Source organism: Silurus meridionalis, chromosome 14, assembly GCF_014805685.1.
Source record: "Silurus meridionalis isolate SWU-2019-XX chromosome 14, ASM1480568v1, whole genome shotgun sequence".
Taxonomy (NCBI): Eukaryota; Metazoa; Chordata; class Actinopteri; order Siluriformes; family Siluridae; genus Silurus; species Silurus meridionalis.
This window is the reverse complement of record NC_060897.1, coordinates 1,024,340-1,039,924: the sequence shown is the minus strand read 5'-3', so window position 1 is coordinate 1,039,924 and position 15,585 is coordinate 1,024,340. Positions and strand designations below refer to the sequence as shown.

The 15,585-nt window shown below is 40.3% G+C and overlaps 1 protein-coding gene across 1 annotated transcript; it reads right to left on the bottom strand.

Moving 5' to 3' along the window:
* Positions 1-518: 518 nt before the first annotated feature.
* Positions 519-15,585, bottom strand: ppp1caa (protein phosphatase 1, catalytic subunit, alpha isozyme a). The gene is made up of 7 exons (XM_046866087.1): positions 15,113-15,585; positions 7,190-7,321; positions 5,521-5,751; positions 4,256-4,360; positions 2,694-2,917; positions 2,439-2,573; positions 519-1,470 (listed from the first exon to the last, which is right to left on the bottom strand). Exons 1-7 carry the CDS (start codon positions 15,165-15,167, stop codon positions 1,357-1,359), a joined length of 996 nt encoding a protein of 331 aa, XP_046722043.1. The 5' UTR covers positions 15,168-15,585; the 3' UTR covers positions 519-1,356.

Here is a 15,585-nt window from a genome sequence, read left to right as displayed (position 1 = left end):
TGATAGATCCGAGTCAGAGTAGACTTATTTGCCCATATTCCTGACAGATTTCCCAATTCCATAAATTAATGTAATTAAATTTGATTTAGCTGCTAAATAAGATCCATTTTAGTGTTTGGAACTGAGGCAGGAATTTTAAACCATAAACCCAAGAACAATTAATCGTCTTACATTTTAGAAAGAGCCATTTAGGAGGCTCACAAGAATCGACTCTTTGTAGTGAGTCGACTCCAACGAAGTGACTCCGTAAAAAAGGATCCGAAATTCCCATTCACTTATTTGTAGATTTTAAACTCAGCTAGCCAGAATGGCCAGCAGGAGGCGCTGTGATCCAGAAAGCGCCTCTGACATATTACTGAATTCAATTATTTTACCAATTAAACGTTAAGTTTATATATAAAGAGCATAAACATTACAAGCGATTTTAACACATGGCTGGTATTTCTGTCATCTGTACAAACGATTGCTTTCTTTTGTCTTTTTCTTTTTTTGAGAAACACACTGACACCAGAGCGGGATTGTTTTTTAAATAAACAGTTCTCTTTATTGATAATTGATTCTCAAAAAAGAGACTACCAAAAAAAGACCAAAGAACACAAAATAAGCATGAAAATAAGCACTTCGAAAGCTTTTCTTCATGATTCTACAAATCATCAAATAACAGAAAAAAGGAAAGGGGAAAAAATAGAAAGAAAAAACATGTAAAAAAAAATAACATGATTGTTTCTTAAATGCGTCTAAATGGAAATTCTGCACCTGTGACGAGTTTTTTTTTTTTTCTCTCCCTCTTACGTTGCACATCCGCATCGCCGCCTTCCTGTGCGTCATAATATTCATCATCATCTATTCTCCCAGAGTAGGGGGCTTTGTGTATGTGTGTGTGTGTGTGTGTGTGTGTGTGTGTGTATTACAGTTTATAAATCAGACTGGCTCTGAAACAGGAAGTGCAGCGACAGCAGCGATGTGATTTAAAAAAAAATAGGAAATAAAAATAAACAGTACGAGGCCAAGGCCTGGAAAAGTCTCTTCAGAGAGAAGGAAGGACAAAGAAAAGTGGAATAAAACCTCACGCTTACTCACAAACACTCGCACTGCGTCAATGAGAAGTGAAAAAAGGGTGGGAGAGAGAGAGAGAGAGAGAGAGAGAGAGAGAGAGAGAAAGGAAAACCCTGGGTACTCTGTGTGTGTTTGGAGAGAGAGAGAGATAGAGAGGCAGTAAGGAGGGAGATGGAGATGGAGAGAGAGAGAGAGAGATGGGGTATTATTTTTAGGCTGGGGGTGGGGGTGAGAGGGTGGATGGAGGAAGAGAGGGAAGAAAAGAAACAGGGATGGAGGGAGGGTCCAGCATAGCGAGTGCTATTTCTTGGCTTTCCCCCCCTTGGCTGAGTTGCGAGGCGGAGTGACCGGACGCCCTGAGCCCACGCCTCCTCCTCCATACGAGTACAGCTTCTTATCAGCCGGCTTCAGGATCTGGGGGATCAAAGAGAGAAAGAAGTGACTGATGTTATATTAAAAAAATAAATAAATAAAAAAAATCAATCTACCGGTCTCTCATCATGAGGATAATACATTTGCATTCATCTCTTTTTCTTTTGTCCACACGTCTCCGTCTCCCTCTTTCAACCTGTCCACCAATCTCTCCGTTTCTACCTGTATTTACATTTCTGCCTGTTTGTTTTAGTCTCCACCTGTGGCTCCTCGATGCGTATTGGAAACACGTTTCATCTTTTCACGAGTTTTGTGATGTGAAAACTTTCATGTTTTATTTCCGACTTTAAATAATTTTTTGTAAAAGGAGAAAATCCTGACAATTCCACATGTTCAGAGTGAATGAATGAATGAAGGATGGAAGTAAATAAATAAATAAATAAATATCTTGTGTGAAGACATTTGTTAAATTATGCTGAAATAAGTAGAGCAGTGAAGGAGCACATATCCTCAAAAGATTAAATATTAAACACACACACACACACACACACACACACACACACACACACACACACACACACACACACACACACACACACACACACACACGATTTAACAAATGTAAATGATTTAATTACATTTTTCCATTGATTTAATTTGAGTTAATTTAATCACTATAATAAAGTGTTAAAGTGTGAATCATTACACCCCTAACATCATTTCCAGTGTCCAAGTGTCTCACTGTCTTTCCACCAGTCTCTCTTTATTGTCTTTTTTCTTTCACGCTATTGTTTTATTACCCTCTGTTTTTCTCCCTCTCTATTTTTTTGGATGAACTCATTCTACCTCTTTTGGTCAAATTATCTCTCTCTCCTCCTTGAAGTCTAAGGACTGTCTTTGTCTTCACTTGTCTATTGTCTCTCCATCCAACTCTATTCACACCAAATTGTGTGTGTGTGTGTGTGTGTGTGTGTGTGTGTGTGTGTGTGTGTGTGTGTGTGTCCGTCCACCTGGAAGGAGCACATGAGTGTCTCGTCCACGCTCATCATGGCCCCGGCGTTGTCGAACTCTCCACAGTAGTTCGGAGCGGAGAACAAAGTGACCAACTGCCTCTTGGCGAAGAACTCGTATCCGTCCTCCACCACCTGCAGCGTGCGGAGAGAGAGAGTTAATAGAGATTCAAAGGAAAAGTGACTTTAGAGGCGGAAAAACAAAAAGGTACAGTGGTGTGTACTAAAACCTCACACACACACACACACACACACCTGATGCGCCCTGCATATGAGGTCCATGTCGTGTTTGTGCAGGAATTTGGCCACCACGTCTGCGCCGAAGGTGAAGGAGACGCCGCGGTCGTTCTCTCCCCATCCCATCACATCTTTATCTGGGTCAGCCCACAGCAGGTCACACAGCAGGCCCTGATCCGGCACGTCTGTGGGACGCATCACACGCCGAACCTGCTCCATAGACTGCAGGTCCGGAGAAAGACCTGAGGAGGAGACACAGGACAGGTCACATGACACGTCTCAATCTGGCCCAAGTAGCAGCCAGGTGCAGCTAAGGAGATGTCCTGGATTAACTGATCATCAGAGTGTGACCACCTCAGATAAAAATCCAAGTTTTAGCAGTTTGCTGGTCTGGAGCATTCAGGTGTGTGTTGGTGCTCATCAGGGGAAGGGTTATAAGGGGTTATAATGTCATTTTCAAACTAAATTCCATTATTGTACAGATGAGATTCAGCAATGCTGAGAGACACCTCACATCTCAGAAACATCTCGCATCTCAGATTCTACATTGCTCAGCTAGCATGGTAAAAGTGAAAGCTCATGTCAGTATAATTAGTAAAAGACTGAAGGTGTGGTCTGTTTAGAAAGGTTGCAAGAAGAAAGCCTATTCTCTCTAAAAAAAAAAAACATGGCAGAACGGCTTATTTTTGCAAAGTTGCATCTGAACAAACCACAAGACTTGTGGAACGATGTTCTTTGGACATTTGGAATGGCCTGATTGGCAAAGAAAAAAAACAAAACAGATCATATCAGCACAATCACCTCCAGCCAACTGTCAACACGGTGGTGAAGTGAGGATATGGGTTTGTTCTGCAGCCACATAAGGGTCTATGAAAGCCAGATAAGGGTCTGGACAACCAGTTATTAAGTCGACCATGAACAACTCCATAGTGAAGTATTCTAGAGTCAGATGTGAGTCCATCTGTCTAACAGCTAAAGTTCAGCTGAAATGGAAACCAGTCAAAGTCCAGACCTTGACCTATCTGAAACGCTGTGGCAGAACCTTAAAAGAGTGGATATGGTGAATGGTGTTCATCTGAGGTGGTATTCTAAGTCCAGATTTGTATGTCCTGATACATAAAACGAAAGAAATCAAAGAGGGGGAAATTTTCCTTATTCCCACAAGACAGACACACAAACACACACACACACACACACACACACGAGTCCCAGAGTGATTCTGTGCGAGCGTTTGACCAATCTGTGCTTTGCACTATTTTTAGCTCCACCCACACGCCTCTGCTCAACACGGTGCTGGAGCAAACGCTGAGGATTATGGGTAATTTGTGAGGCTGCTGATGTATATACACAGTGCAGGATATTCTTAAATTCATTCGGAGAAATGAGCTGTGATGAGACAACGGGGAAAAATCTTTTCTTTATCAGTGAATAAATTCAACATGGAGGCGTCTATAGAGAAGCTGACGAGATCTACAGCTGAGATGAGAAACGAGGGAGAGTATGAGAGAGAGAGTGCTAAAAGGGTGTGAGAGAGAGCGAGACACACACACACACACACACACACACACACACACACACACCTCCATGGCAACAGAAAATCTTCTCGTCTACGATGGCAGCCACGGGTAAGCAGTTGAAGCAGTCTGTGAACGTCTTCCACAGTTTGATGTTATACCTTCTCTTACCTGAAGACAGACAGATGGACACACATTAATATAGCGTCATTAATAATTACAACAAATCCTGCTTTATCTCACAGTTTTTCCAAACTATTCAAATATGAAGTAACAAAACTGCACCATGATAAAACACGTGGTGGAAGTGACGTGAGTTTTTTTTTTTTTCAGGCAAAGAAGACAGAAATAGCACCAAATAGAATAAATAAAATAAAAAATAAATAAAAAAAAAAAAAAAAGAAAACGAAGAAAAGAAAACAGTTAAGAAATGAAAATAAGAAAAAGAAAATATAGAAATAAAGAAAAATACAGAAATGTATATAAAGACCGGGGCGTTTTTTTTTTCATCCCCCAATTAAATGCAATTTCTGTTTTAAGACTGAATTTTTTTCTCAAATCGAGAGATCGCTTTTTTATTTATTTTTTTATAAAAAAAACGTCGGCACACGTATCCAGATACATTGCCATTGCACCGGCGGCAGGATAATTAAGAAACGATATTGTCTGAGCTCATGATGCGCGCCTGATTACCCGCTCACGTGCAAGAGCATTACATAAACGAACGCAATGTAAAAAAAAACATCTCAGAGACGGCCGGCTCGTCACATCAGGACGACCTCGTGCCAAAGAACGGTAGTAACGTTTCCTCTGTAGTTTGGAAATGGTTCGGATTTCAGAGGTCAGACGCCGAACAAACTTTTGTTAAATGCAAAATAAGTAAATTAAAACCGAATAAACCACTAATTTATTCCAGCATTCGCAACAAAGACACTGAGCTGAAAGAAGTTCAAAGTAGTTCAAATGTTTTGCTTGATTGATTTTTTTAAGTCGACTGAGAATGTTTACATTTCATAATATTTGCTTTTATATTTAATTTAAATCTTCTGCAAATCTATTTAACTAGAGAACTTGTTTTACATTTATTTACAGCATGAAGACCACTTTATTTACAGCGTTCCCACTAAAGACACAACATTCCATAACCAGGCGGCTTTTCAAATTACTAGAGTAAACTACAACATGACTGAAGCATACACACACACACACACACACACACACACACACACACACACACACACACACACACACACACACACACACAAAACCACAATCGAGAATCAGTTAAACATTCGGGGTAGAAAAAGAAAACATTTCTTCACTTCACTTACACTCATCGTAGAAGCCATAGATGCGGTTTATGGAGGCACACTCATGGTTGCCCCTCAACAGGAAGAAGTTCTCTGGGTATTTGACCTTGTAGGCCAGCAGGAGGCAGATGGTTTCCAGAGACTGCTTCCCTCGGTCCACATAGTCGCCCAGGAACAGGTAGTTGCTCTCGGGAGGAAACCCACCGTACTCGAAGAGCCGCAGCAGGTCGTAGTACTGACCGTGAACGTCACCTGAGCGCACAGGTACAGCTTTAGAACATGAACTGAAGATGAAGATTAAAGATCTGACATGGTTTAACATGGTGGATGCTCCTGGGTGTACAGATATTTTAGGAATTGTGAGAGATGCATCATGTTAATCACTGCAACACACAATTTCAGTAGCTTTAAAAAGGTAAACGCACTGTACTGTGTTTTCTTTATGTTTCAGTTTGAAATGAATCCAAGCTTTGGAAACTTTGTCGTGTTCTTTGACCTAAATCTCCTCGCCCCTCGCTGTTTTCTCTCCGTTACTCCATTTTTCATTCTGCAGCATCTTCTGTGTTGTATGGAAGCCTGTTTTCTCCACATTAAAAAAAAAAAAAAAAAAAAGTTTGCCCAATTCCTACTTATTCCACGTAAACATTTGTGGTGCATCCACCGGTCACCCTGTTGAACGAGGCTCCTCTGCTCGATCTCTCTTATTCCATCTCCTGCAGAGCTGATTGTAGGACAGAGTTCTCTCCAGGGATCAGATTCTATTGATTGTAGCCCATTTCATTATCAGTGTGTAAAACGTTCTGGCACTACAGCTTTTCGGACGCCGCCTGATCGGCTGAAAAAGTCAGAATTGCGAGAGAGAAAAACGGGAAGTCGGATTTAGACAAACTTAGTTTTTTATGTGGTGGAATCGGGCTTCCATAGTGTTTACCTGTCCAGAGCAGAGCTAGTGGTGATAATGGAGAATAATGGAGCGTGGGGAAACAGTACTGCATGGGGAGTTAAATGGACTAAAAGAAGCGTTGAGACAAATAACCTCCTCAGTGCATTTTTGTATTCGAATTACTTGAGAAATAGTTTGAAGCACATGTTTGAGGGAGGTGGTAGCTTAGTGGTTGAACTCTGGATCTAAAAAAGGTCATGAATTCAAATCCCAGCCACAACAAGCTGCAACGTCGGGGCCCTAACCCCAGATCTGTTGTATGAATGAGATAAGTGCATGTCTCTCTGGGCTGTTGGGTGGGGCTACATGTAGGGATTTGTTCAGTTCACCTCTAAACACAGAACAATTGACAAAGTTGGAAACGGTTGCCATAGAAACCAATCTGTGTGTTAAAAATCACCACTTCACCCGACCACAGATTTACGTGAAAGTCTGAATGCACATCATGGAGACTACAAAAGATCTTGCAGCTGTTTTTCCGAATGGATTCCAGATTCATGGAGTAACAAGAGCGCGTTCTGACAAACTCGAGAACGGAGAGATATTACAGCTGTGCGTTTTTTTCCATTGCCTGTGCTGTTCTCCAGGTCCTGACCTGCAGTGTGTTTATAACCAGGCAGTGCTGTTACCAACGCCAGAGAGAAACGCTGCAGGGTTTATTATGGAATTGGGTGTGCTGTAAAAGCTCAGCATGTTTACTCGTCCCAGAGCCGGCTGAGAAAACCCAGCGCTCTTCCTTTCACTCACCGCAGATCTTCAGAGGAGCCTCGAGCTCCAGCAGGATGGGCTGGCTCAGGAAGATTTCACGCGATTTGAGGCAGAGGCCGCGGATCTCGTTCTCGGTCAGCTGGACGTTCTTGCCGGGCCGTGAGCCCTTAACTGCACGAGGGGAGAGAGAGAGAGAGAGAATTACAAGATGAATTATTAGGCACAATTAACTGATCCAGAAGATCAGGATGAGTAGCTTAACACCACCCACACTTTAATCCAGTTCTATAGCAGAGTCACGTTCACACAGACTTACGCTTTATAATCAAATTACAAATGTGTGTGGTCTTTAAAAAGGCGTTTTCTTTTAGCTCGTATAGAATCAGCCTCCAGTGTCAGAAAGTTGTGTTTCACAGAACATGCAACAGATAATAAAAAAAAATGTAATAAATAAACACAAAGTGAGACACTTGCAGGAGAACTTGCTGTGGTTTGTGAGGAACACCACTGTTAGAGATGCTGCTATGGGAAAATAATTAGTTTTATAGCTTATGTACTATATTTCTGTAATTATTTTATGTAGATGATAAAACTGAAGAAAACTGGTTAAAACAAACATCATTGTACATGAAAGATTTAAATACAGAATCGTGTAAATAATAATAAAAGTTTAATTCTACACGTTTCACTTATAGTATATTGAGATGCTTCCAGTTGTATTTTAACTTGAGGAGCTTGTAGGAAAGTTGGAATGTTATGGTCATGTGACCCAAAACAAACATGTAACAAGGGGTGTGTGTGTGTGTGTGTGTGTTTGTGTGTGTGCATGTAGCACTTGTGGGATTTTTGTTTGTATTAATACACTGTATGCACAAAACTTTGTGGACACCTGACCATAAAATCTGTATATGCTGCTTTTTCAACACCCTATGAAAAGCAGATCATGGAGCAGGCTTTGTGCACGGGGACATCGTCATGCTGGAACAGGTTTGTGTCTCCAAGTTCAAGCGAGGGGAAAATCTCATGTTACCTGCAACTTTGTGGGTAGAAAAGCCAAGTGTCCAAATACCTTTGACCATGTAGTGTATTATAATACTTTAACAACTAAAAAATAAATAATGATTATATAATAAATCACTATAATAATATATCTAGCAATAGATCTCTTTAGCAGCATCTGAGCAGGCTAAGCGTGGACACACAAATCGACACGTTTCGTGTATTACAGTACAATACCGTGATCTGATATGTCCGTTAAAATCACACCACACCTAACCGTTAACGTCAGATCACTCTTTCATATCTGACCTTCAGACGTCACCGAGGTGGTCATGAGAACAGGAAACGGACATGTTCTCATGTAACTGATCATAAATTAATCAGCATTAGTGTGTTTTTATAAAGCTGAAAACGAACTGACGCTTCCCGACCAATCAGAGTGCAGGATTCCACAGCGCTGCTCTGAGGATGGGGCGTAGTTTAATAAACAAAAACAACTCATTTCCTTTGAATTAAACATTGCAATGTTGTGCTTTAATAAAAGATTAGTTAATTGTGCTGATCTGAAAATTTAATATATATACGTACGCAGCAGGTCCGTTTCTCTCTGATCGCACACACACACACACACATTTCTCTGATCACACACACAAGCTCTTTACACAAATCAATAATTCACGACGGCACAATTAAACAAGGCCGAATGACTAATCGAGTCCTGCATTTACTTTGCAAAAACGCGCACACGCACAAACAAACACACAAGCGAACTCATCCACTCAGTTTCTCTCTCACACACACACACACACACACACACACACACACACACACACACACACACACACCCCAGGTGCGAAGGCAGGAAGTCTGTCCAAACAGAGCGTCAGTTCACACAATGCAGATCTACAGCTCAGGATTCCGAGCGGATTTTTCAGGGGCCGATGCGGCAAAACGGCGTCTGATGCCTTTGCAAGGGGGTAAAAAAAAATCTGAACCCTGAAATAGAACACTGTGTGTGTGTGTGTGTGCGCGTGTCAGTTACAGGTTAACCCAGCCAGCTGCCTACTCCACTCATCCTCCTGTGATGTATGCGGTGAGCTGCTGTGAATCAGAGTCGAGCGCTTTGGGGTTTAAACGCAAATCCTCACGAGGCGAGAATAGGAGCTGTAACGTGACTCAGAGCTCCGCACTGTTATGCAAGACGCGGCTTAGAGGGAGCTAAAACATAGCATACACACACGCAAACACACACACAAGGACAACCATACCATTATTAACCATTATAATCAAACCCCTGTTTTATTCCTCTTACACCTCAGCAACTGACTGATTCATGGCGGTTACTGCGGAACGTCATTCTGGAGCTGGACACAATAAAAACTCTGATGCTGCAATACCTGAGCACATTCTACACTACAATCTTTTGTACTTAACTAGAAAAACAAAGTTTTAAGTAAAATCCAGACCATTCGTTCAGTACAAATTCATGAATATGTTAGAAAGCTTTACTGAAACTGGAGACTCCTTCCACAGACAAACAAACAAAAAAAAAAAAAAACACAGCCCCGCCTCTCAAACACCCACTTCCTGTCTGTCGCCTGGTACGGCTTCTCGCTGTTAGTTTTAGCGCCAGGGTTTCAGGCATCTCAGTTAATCCGGGTTTAAGGGCAGCGTTACACCCGCGTTGGTCAAAAACTTCGCCCTTCTTAAACCAAGAGCCCCTTTAATACATTCGACTTTACTGTTTTTTTTGATGATTTGGAATAACTTTAGATTTTCGTATCAAATCTATGTTAAAATTCACATGAAGTAATATTTATAAAAAGTGTTTGGTATGTGTTGGGTTATAAACCAGGAATTAACTTCATTATTTAAAGTGGGGTAAAAATTAATAAAAATAAATGTATAAATTATTGATGGTGGGTTGAGGCTCTGGGTTACTGATCAAAAGGTCAGGGGTTGAAGCACCAGTATCACCAAGCTGCCACTCTTAGGGCCCTTGAGCAAGACCCTTAACCCTCTGTGCTCCAGGGGCGCTGTATCATGGCGGACTCTGCGTTTTGACTCCAGCTTACTAACATCACTAGGATATGAATAAGAAATTATTTTACTGTAAAAACATGACCAAAAAAAGCCCCTTTTGACACGTTATCCCCTTTTATTTCTTGTTGGTCAGTTGAGAGTAATTCAATATTTGCATCATTAGACATCAGAGATCAAACTCCGTTCAACAGACAAACACACACACACACACACACACACACACACACACACACACACACACACACAGAGTTTTAAATGGCTTGCGGTTCTTTGAAAGATGTGAAATCAGATCAGGTGTGACTTAGGAAATATCTCCAAACCTGAACTCTTTCTGAGTGTGAGTGTGTGTGTGTGAGAGAGAGAGAGAGAGAGAGAGAGAGAGAGAGAGATACGAAGCCATAGCAGCAGCTCACCAACAGGGAAAAAGGGTCAGATTACATAAGGGGATATAAATACTGCTGTTATCAGACTTGTTTATTTTCTGCTCTGTCGACACACACTGCGCTTACAATACTGTAACACAGTCACACACACACACTAATAACGAGCATCTAAAACACGAACGATGTGTCTGGTGTAAAAGGGTAAAAACTGGCTTATCGGTTCCGTAGCTGTAACAAACGCCATAATGGATTAGTGATGGAGAGAAAAAGAGGAAGTGCATGTCTCAGGGCTCAGTGCTCGCAGGACTGAAATGCTCACACTGCTCCAATTCACAGGCACAAGAAGTTCACAAGTCTTTAGACGAGAGGGCGTTCTGTACAGGTGTGGAGATACATCTGACTGGCTAAACCCAGATTAATGCTAAGAATGATTGTTAGAAACTCACACACTTCACTCTCCGGTGTTCTGGATTGTTTGTAAGATTTATAATCACACTCTTGATGTCACCCAAATGAGGATGAGGTTCCCCTTTTGAGTCTGGTTCCTGTCAAGGTTTCTTCCTCATACCATCTAAGGGAGTTTTTTTCTTGCCAGTCGCTCGCCCCGGCTCGCTCATCAGGAATAAACACATAAGTCACATATCATTTTGTTTTGTTTTATAAAAACGTTCTGTGAAAAGCGCAGTAGAAAAACTTGTCGCTGATCTGATCAAGGAATTAAGCTGCTTTGAAGCTGAAAGTAAAGCGAACATGTAAAGCTATTTAAAATGAACACTATGTCTATTTAAACACCAGAGATACCACAGGAACATCCCACAGCATGTTGTTGTACCCGTGATCAGCTTGATAGAAGAACAGACTGATTCACATTTCCGTCAGGATTTTTAACTCCGTTCACACTCGTGAAAGTCCAATAATTCGTCTCCTTTGATCTCGACTCATATCTGGGTCGGGACGATGAGTTCTCTAAGGGGGCGGGGTTTATTGTTGTATTATCTGTAATGTGATAAAGTATATTGAGATTTTTGAGTCAACCGGTTCAGGAAGATCCTCGAGCGATAGATCCGAGATTATAGAGAATAACTACGTGTTTACGAAGTCACGTGTCCTGATCCCAAGATTCGGAAAACAGGGAGTAAAAGTGTGCTGGAGCTCCTTTCCTTAACAAGACTTTCTGTAATGTTTGCCATTCAGGGAAGGAGTCTCCAGTGTCAGTAAAGCGATTGATTACTAAACTACTTGAGTATTCTATTGATTAATCGGAAAAGAAGCACATTATCCTTCATTAAAGAGCGATACTAACAGAGAGAGAAAAGAAGACAGGTCTCATTCAAGTCATTTGTTTTCTTTTTAGAAAAAGTAACTTATTGCATGCAATTGTAATTTATTCCATAGGTGCTTATGTACATGTGATTTTTCCCCCCGTTTTTTATTTCTTAGTAAAGATTTTTAAACAAACTTCTTTCATGGTGGTCATGATGGGGCATTTGTGTGTAGTATTTTGAGGAAAATAATGAATTTAATCCATTTTGGAACATAAAGTGTGTAAAAAGTGAAGCTCTGAAGACAAGCATTTTTGTGTTTCAGAACTACGCTTTGGACAATTTCTAACTACAGTGTGATAATCATGTATGTTATGGGACGAGAGAAGTGAAGGTATAACCATAGCACTGCATTTGTGGGGTTTTTAAATAATAAAAAAATCAATAATTGGAGACACAATGATTTCCAGCATCAGAAATAAAACGTGACGCCATTTAGGTAAAGATCGATATCCAGATATCCGTTTGTGTACAGCATGTCTGGTTTCCGTCACGGAATATTCACAGGGCAGGACGGATCTCTCGCTCCGTGGAAAGAAAACAGACGAGTGTGACGAGCTCCCGCTTGTTAAACCTACCACCATATTTTTGTTTCAATTTATTTCTTAAATCCTTTCTGTCAAAAGGAAACTGCAGGCTGATATCATGACATCACACAGAAAACACTCCACCGTGACAATCTGAAAGAAAGAAAAAACCCAGATGGAAAAGTGATGACACTCGGCAGAGTGTGTTGTGATTATTCAAAGCTTCAAACGACGACGCGTTTACAAATCGGCTTCTTTCGATTAGTCGATCGCCAGCAAATAACGGGGAATGCGACAAGCCACGCACACTAGCTCGTTACGTGCAGGGTGTACGTGTACACGACACCCCAAGATATCGCTGTGAGTGTCTGCTTTACATAACCACGCTCTCGTTTGTGCGAGTGTTTTGGTTTAACGCTTGGGGGGCAATTATAGCTTTCATTTCCTTCCTGCATTGAAACAAGTCATATTTCATAAAAAAATATTTATAATAATAATAATAAATAAATAAAAACAAGAGCAGCACACAACATGCACGAGGGTCTGGGGTCCCTGGAAGCCCCCCAGTGTGATCATTCTTATTTACATCCTAGTTAAAGTACAAAAGTTTTTTTTCCTCCAGTCTCTGGTGGTCTGACGGTTTTATTAGAGAAGCATGTGATAGAAATAAAGACGTCAGACTACCGCATCTCTCAGTGTTGAAACTCAACGTGAATCGGAGACGTGTCAAATACATAAAAGAATCACGGAATCCCCACAGAAACATTAAGTGGAGATATATATATAACCCTGGTATTGTTGTGTATATCATTCATATATATATATATATATATATATATATATATATATATATATATATATATATATATATATATATATATATATATAAAAACTAGACATGAGCCGCTAACCAGGAAGTGGCGGACAGCTAACACTGGGGATTCTTTTACATTTTATGCCCGGTTCAAGAATATCTCCTAAATGTAGAAAATCCTGACAATTCCACATGTCGAGAGAGTGAATGAATGAAGAAGAAAGAAAGGAATAAATGCATTTGTTGAAGTCTGCTGAAATAAGTAGAACAGTTAAGTAGATCATATCTTTAGAAAATTAAATATTAAATGTAACACACACACACACACACACGTATTATCCAAATGGGGTCTAACAAATGTAAACTACTTAATTACATGTTTTATTTAATTGTTTTGTGCCAATTTAATTGAACTCAATTTAATAAATATAATTGTGTTGTATTAATTTTATGTATTCTTTTATTTTTACAAAACATTTGATATTTAACAAACCAGTCATTTGATGTCACAGTTTTAAAAATGTAAAGTGCTGAAACGTTGATCACAAATAATCAATAATAATGAACTGCACTATTAATAAAACGACTGTGTGTGTTGTATTTCTTCCCCCAGCCGTAGTGAAAGTCAGTCGAGCTGCGAGTTAAAGGGCGACTGGTGAACCGTGTGTGAGGTCACACCGCTACGGACTACTGCAGTCTCTCCACTAAACCAATCCAAACCCGGCTCGGGAATAAAAGTCCGTACGTCCCGGATATCAGGGATCTCTGTCTCCGGGTCACGGCAACTCGATCAACACTGTACGTGATTATTTTAAATATCGTGGGTTTGCATCAGAGAATTACTGCACACGTCTGACGCAACCGCAATCTGGTTTCCATTCGAAATAATACACGTTTTATTTATATTAAACAAAGTGTTTTAAGAGACTTTTATTAATAGTTAGATATTTTATTTCATTTCATCTTTTCCATCCCATAATGCTAAACTAGGAGCTAAAGCACTGAGAAAAAAACCTGCTCATGTACACACACAATATAGTCAAAAGTATCGGGACACCCGACTTCCCCACACGAGCGGTATGACAAAGACAAACACAATTGTTTAGGAGGTCTTTGTTTGAACTAGGAGACCCAAACCTGTTCCAGCATGACAATGCCCCTGTGCACAAAGCAATCGATTCGTGAAGATCTTGCTTTCCATGGGTTGGAAGATGTGGAAGATCTCCTGCTATTTTAGAGCTCTGAACCCAAATGAACATGAGCGAATGTGAACGCTGACTGCACCCCAGGCCTCCTTACGTTACCTACATCAGTATCTGGCTTTGAGAACACATTTGTGGCTGAAAGAATCTCCTCGAAATCTGGTGAAACATCTTCTCAGAGGAGTGGAGCTCATGGGGATGGACATGGGGATATGCTCGGGTGTCCATAAACTTTTGGATATATACTGATATCAGTTAACCAACAAAAAGAGAAAAAATAAGTGCAAAATACAGAGATTTTTTAAAGATTTTTTTTATAGATTTGGTGCTGATTTGTTCATCATCGCCAATTTCCCTGCATAATGAGACATTTTACCTTTTTATATAAATAAAAAGAACATACTTTGATCTTTTTCCCAACCAATTAAATAAAAATGTGTAAAGGATGTAAATGTTTTTATTCTAATCAGGAAGTGGATGTTCCTCCATCCTCCAGCACACACACACACACACACACACACACACAATGGCCTGATTTCAGGCGGAAACCTCATTTAAACCTCTTTATCACAGGACTAGACGGAGAACATGGTGTACGGTGGTGTTATAAATATAAAATATTAAAGATGTGATCGGGATTAGAGAAGAGAGAAGAGGATAAATGTCTCTCACCTTCCAGGAGACGCTGTATTATGGAGTCGATGTTTAATTTGTCCGGTTCCGCCATTTTACTTCAAGCACGTCAGGGTTTTTTTTTCAGTCACGGAGAATCGTCAGGATCCAAAATTATTATAATAATAAGGCCCCAAGAAAAAAAAAAATCGGGCTTATTAAAAAAAAAAAAAAAAAAAAAAGATTTAAATATACCGAAATATCGTTGGGTTTTTTTTTTGGTTAGCTGCTAGCTTAGCTTAGCTTGACTAGTTGCTTACATTTAGCTTAGCTACACCGCGTTAGCTTATTAAATACCCGTATAAGAAGAGTTAAACCGGAAAAAGGTTTATATAATACAAAAATACTCGATATAACTAATAACGTCCTCCTTAAATTATTCTGACCGTCGTGACCCTTTTTATTGTATTTCACCGGAACGGTCCCTCTGCCCCTTCGGTCCTCCACTAGCACTTTAAAAAAAAGAGGACCGT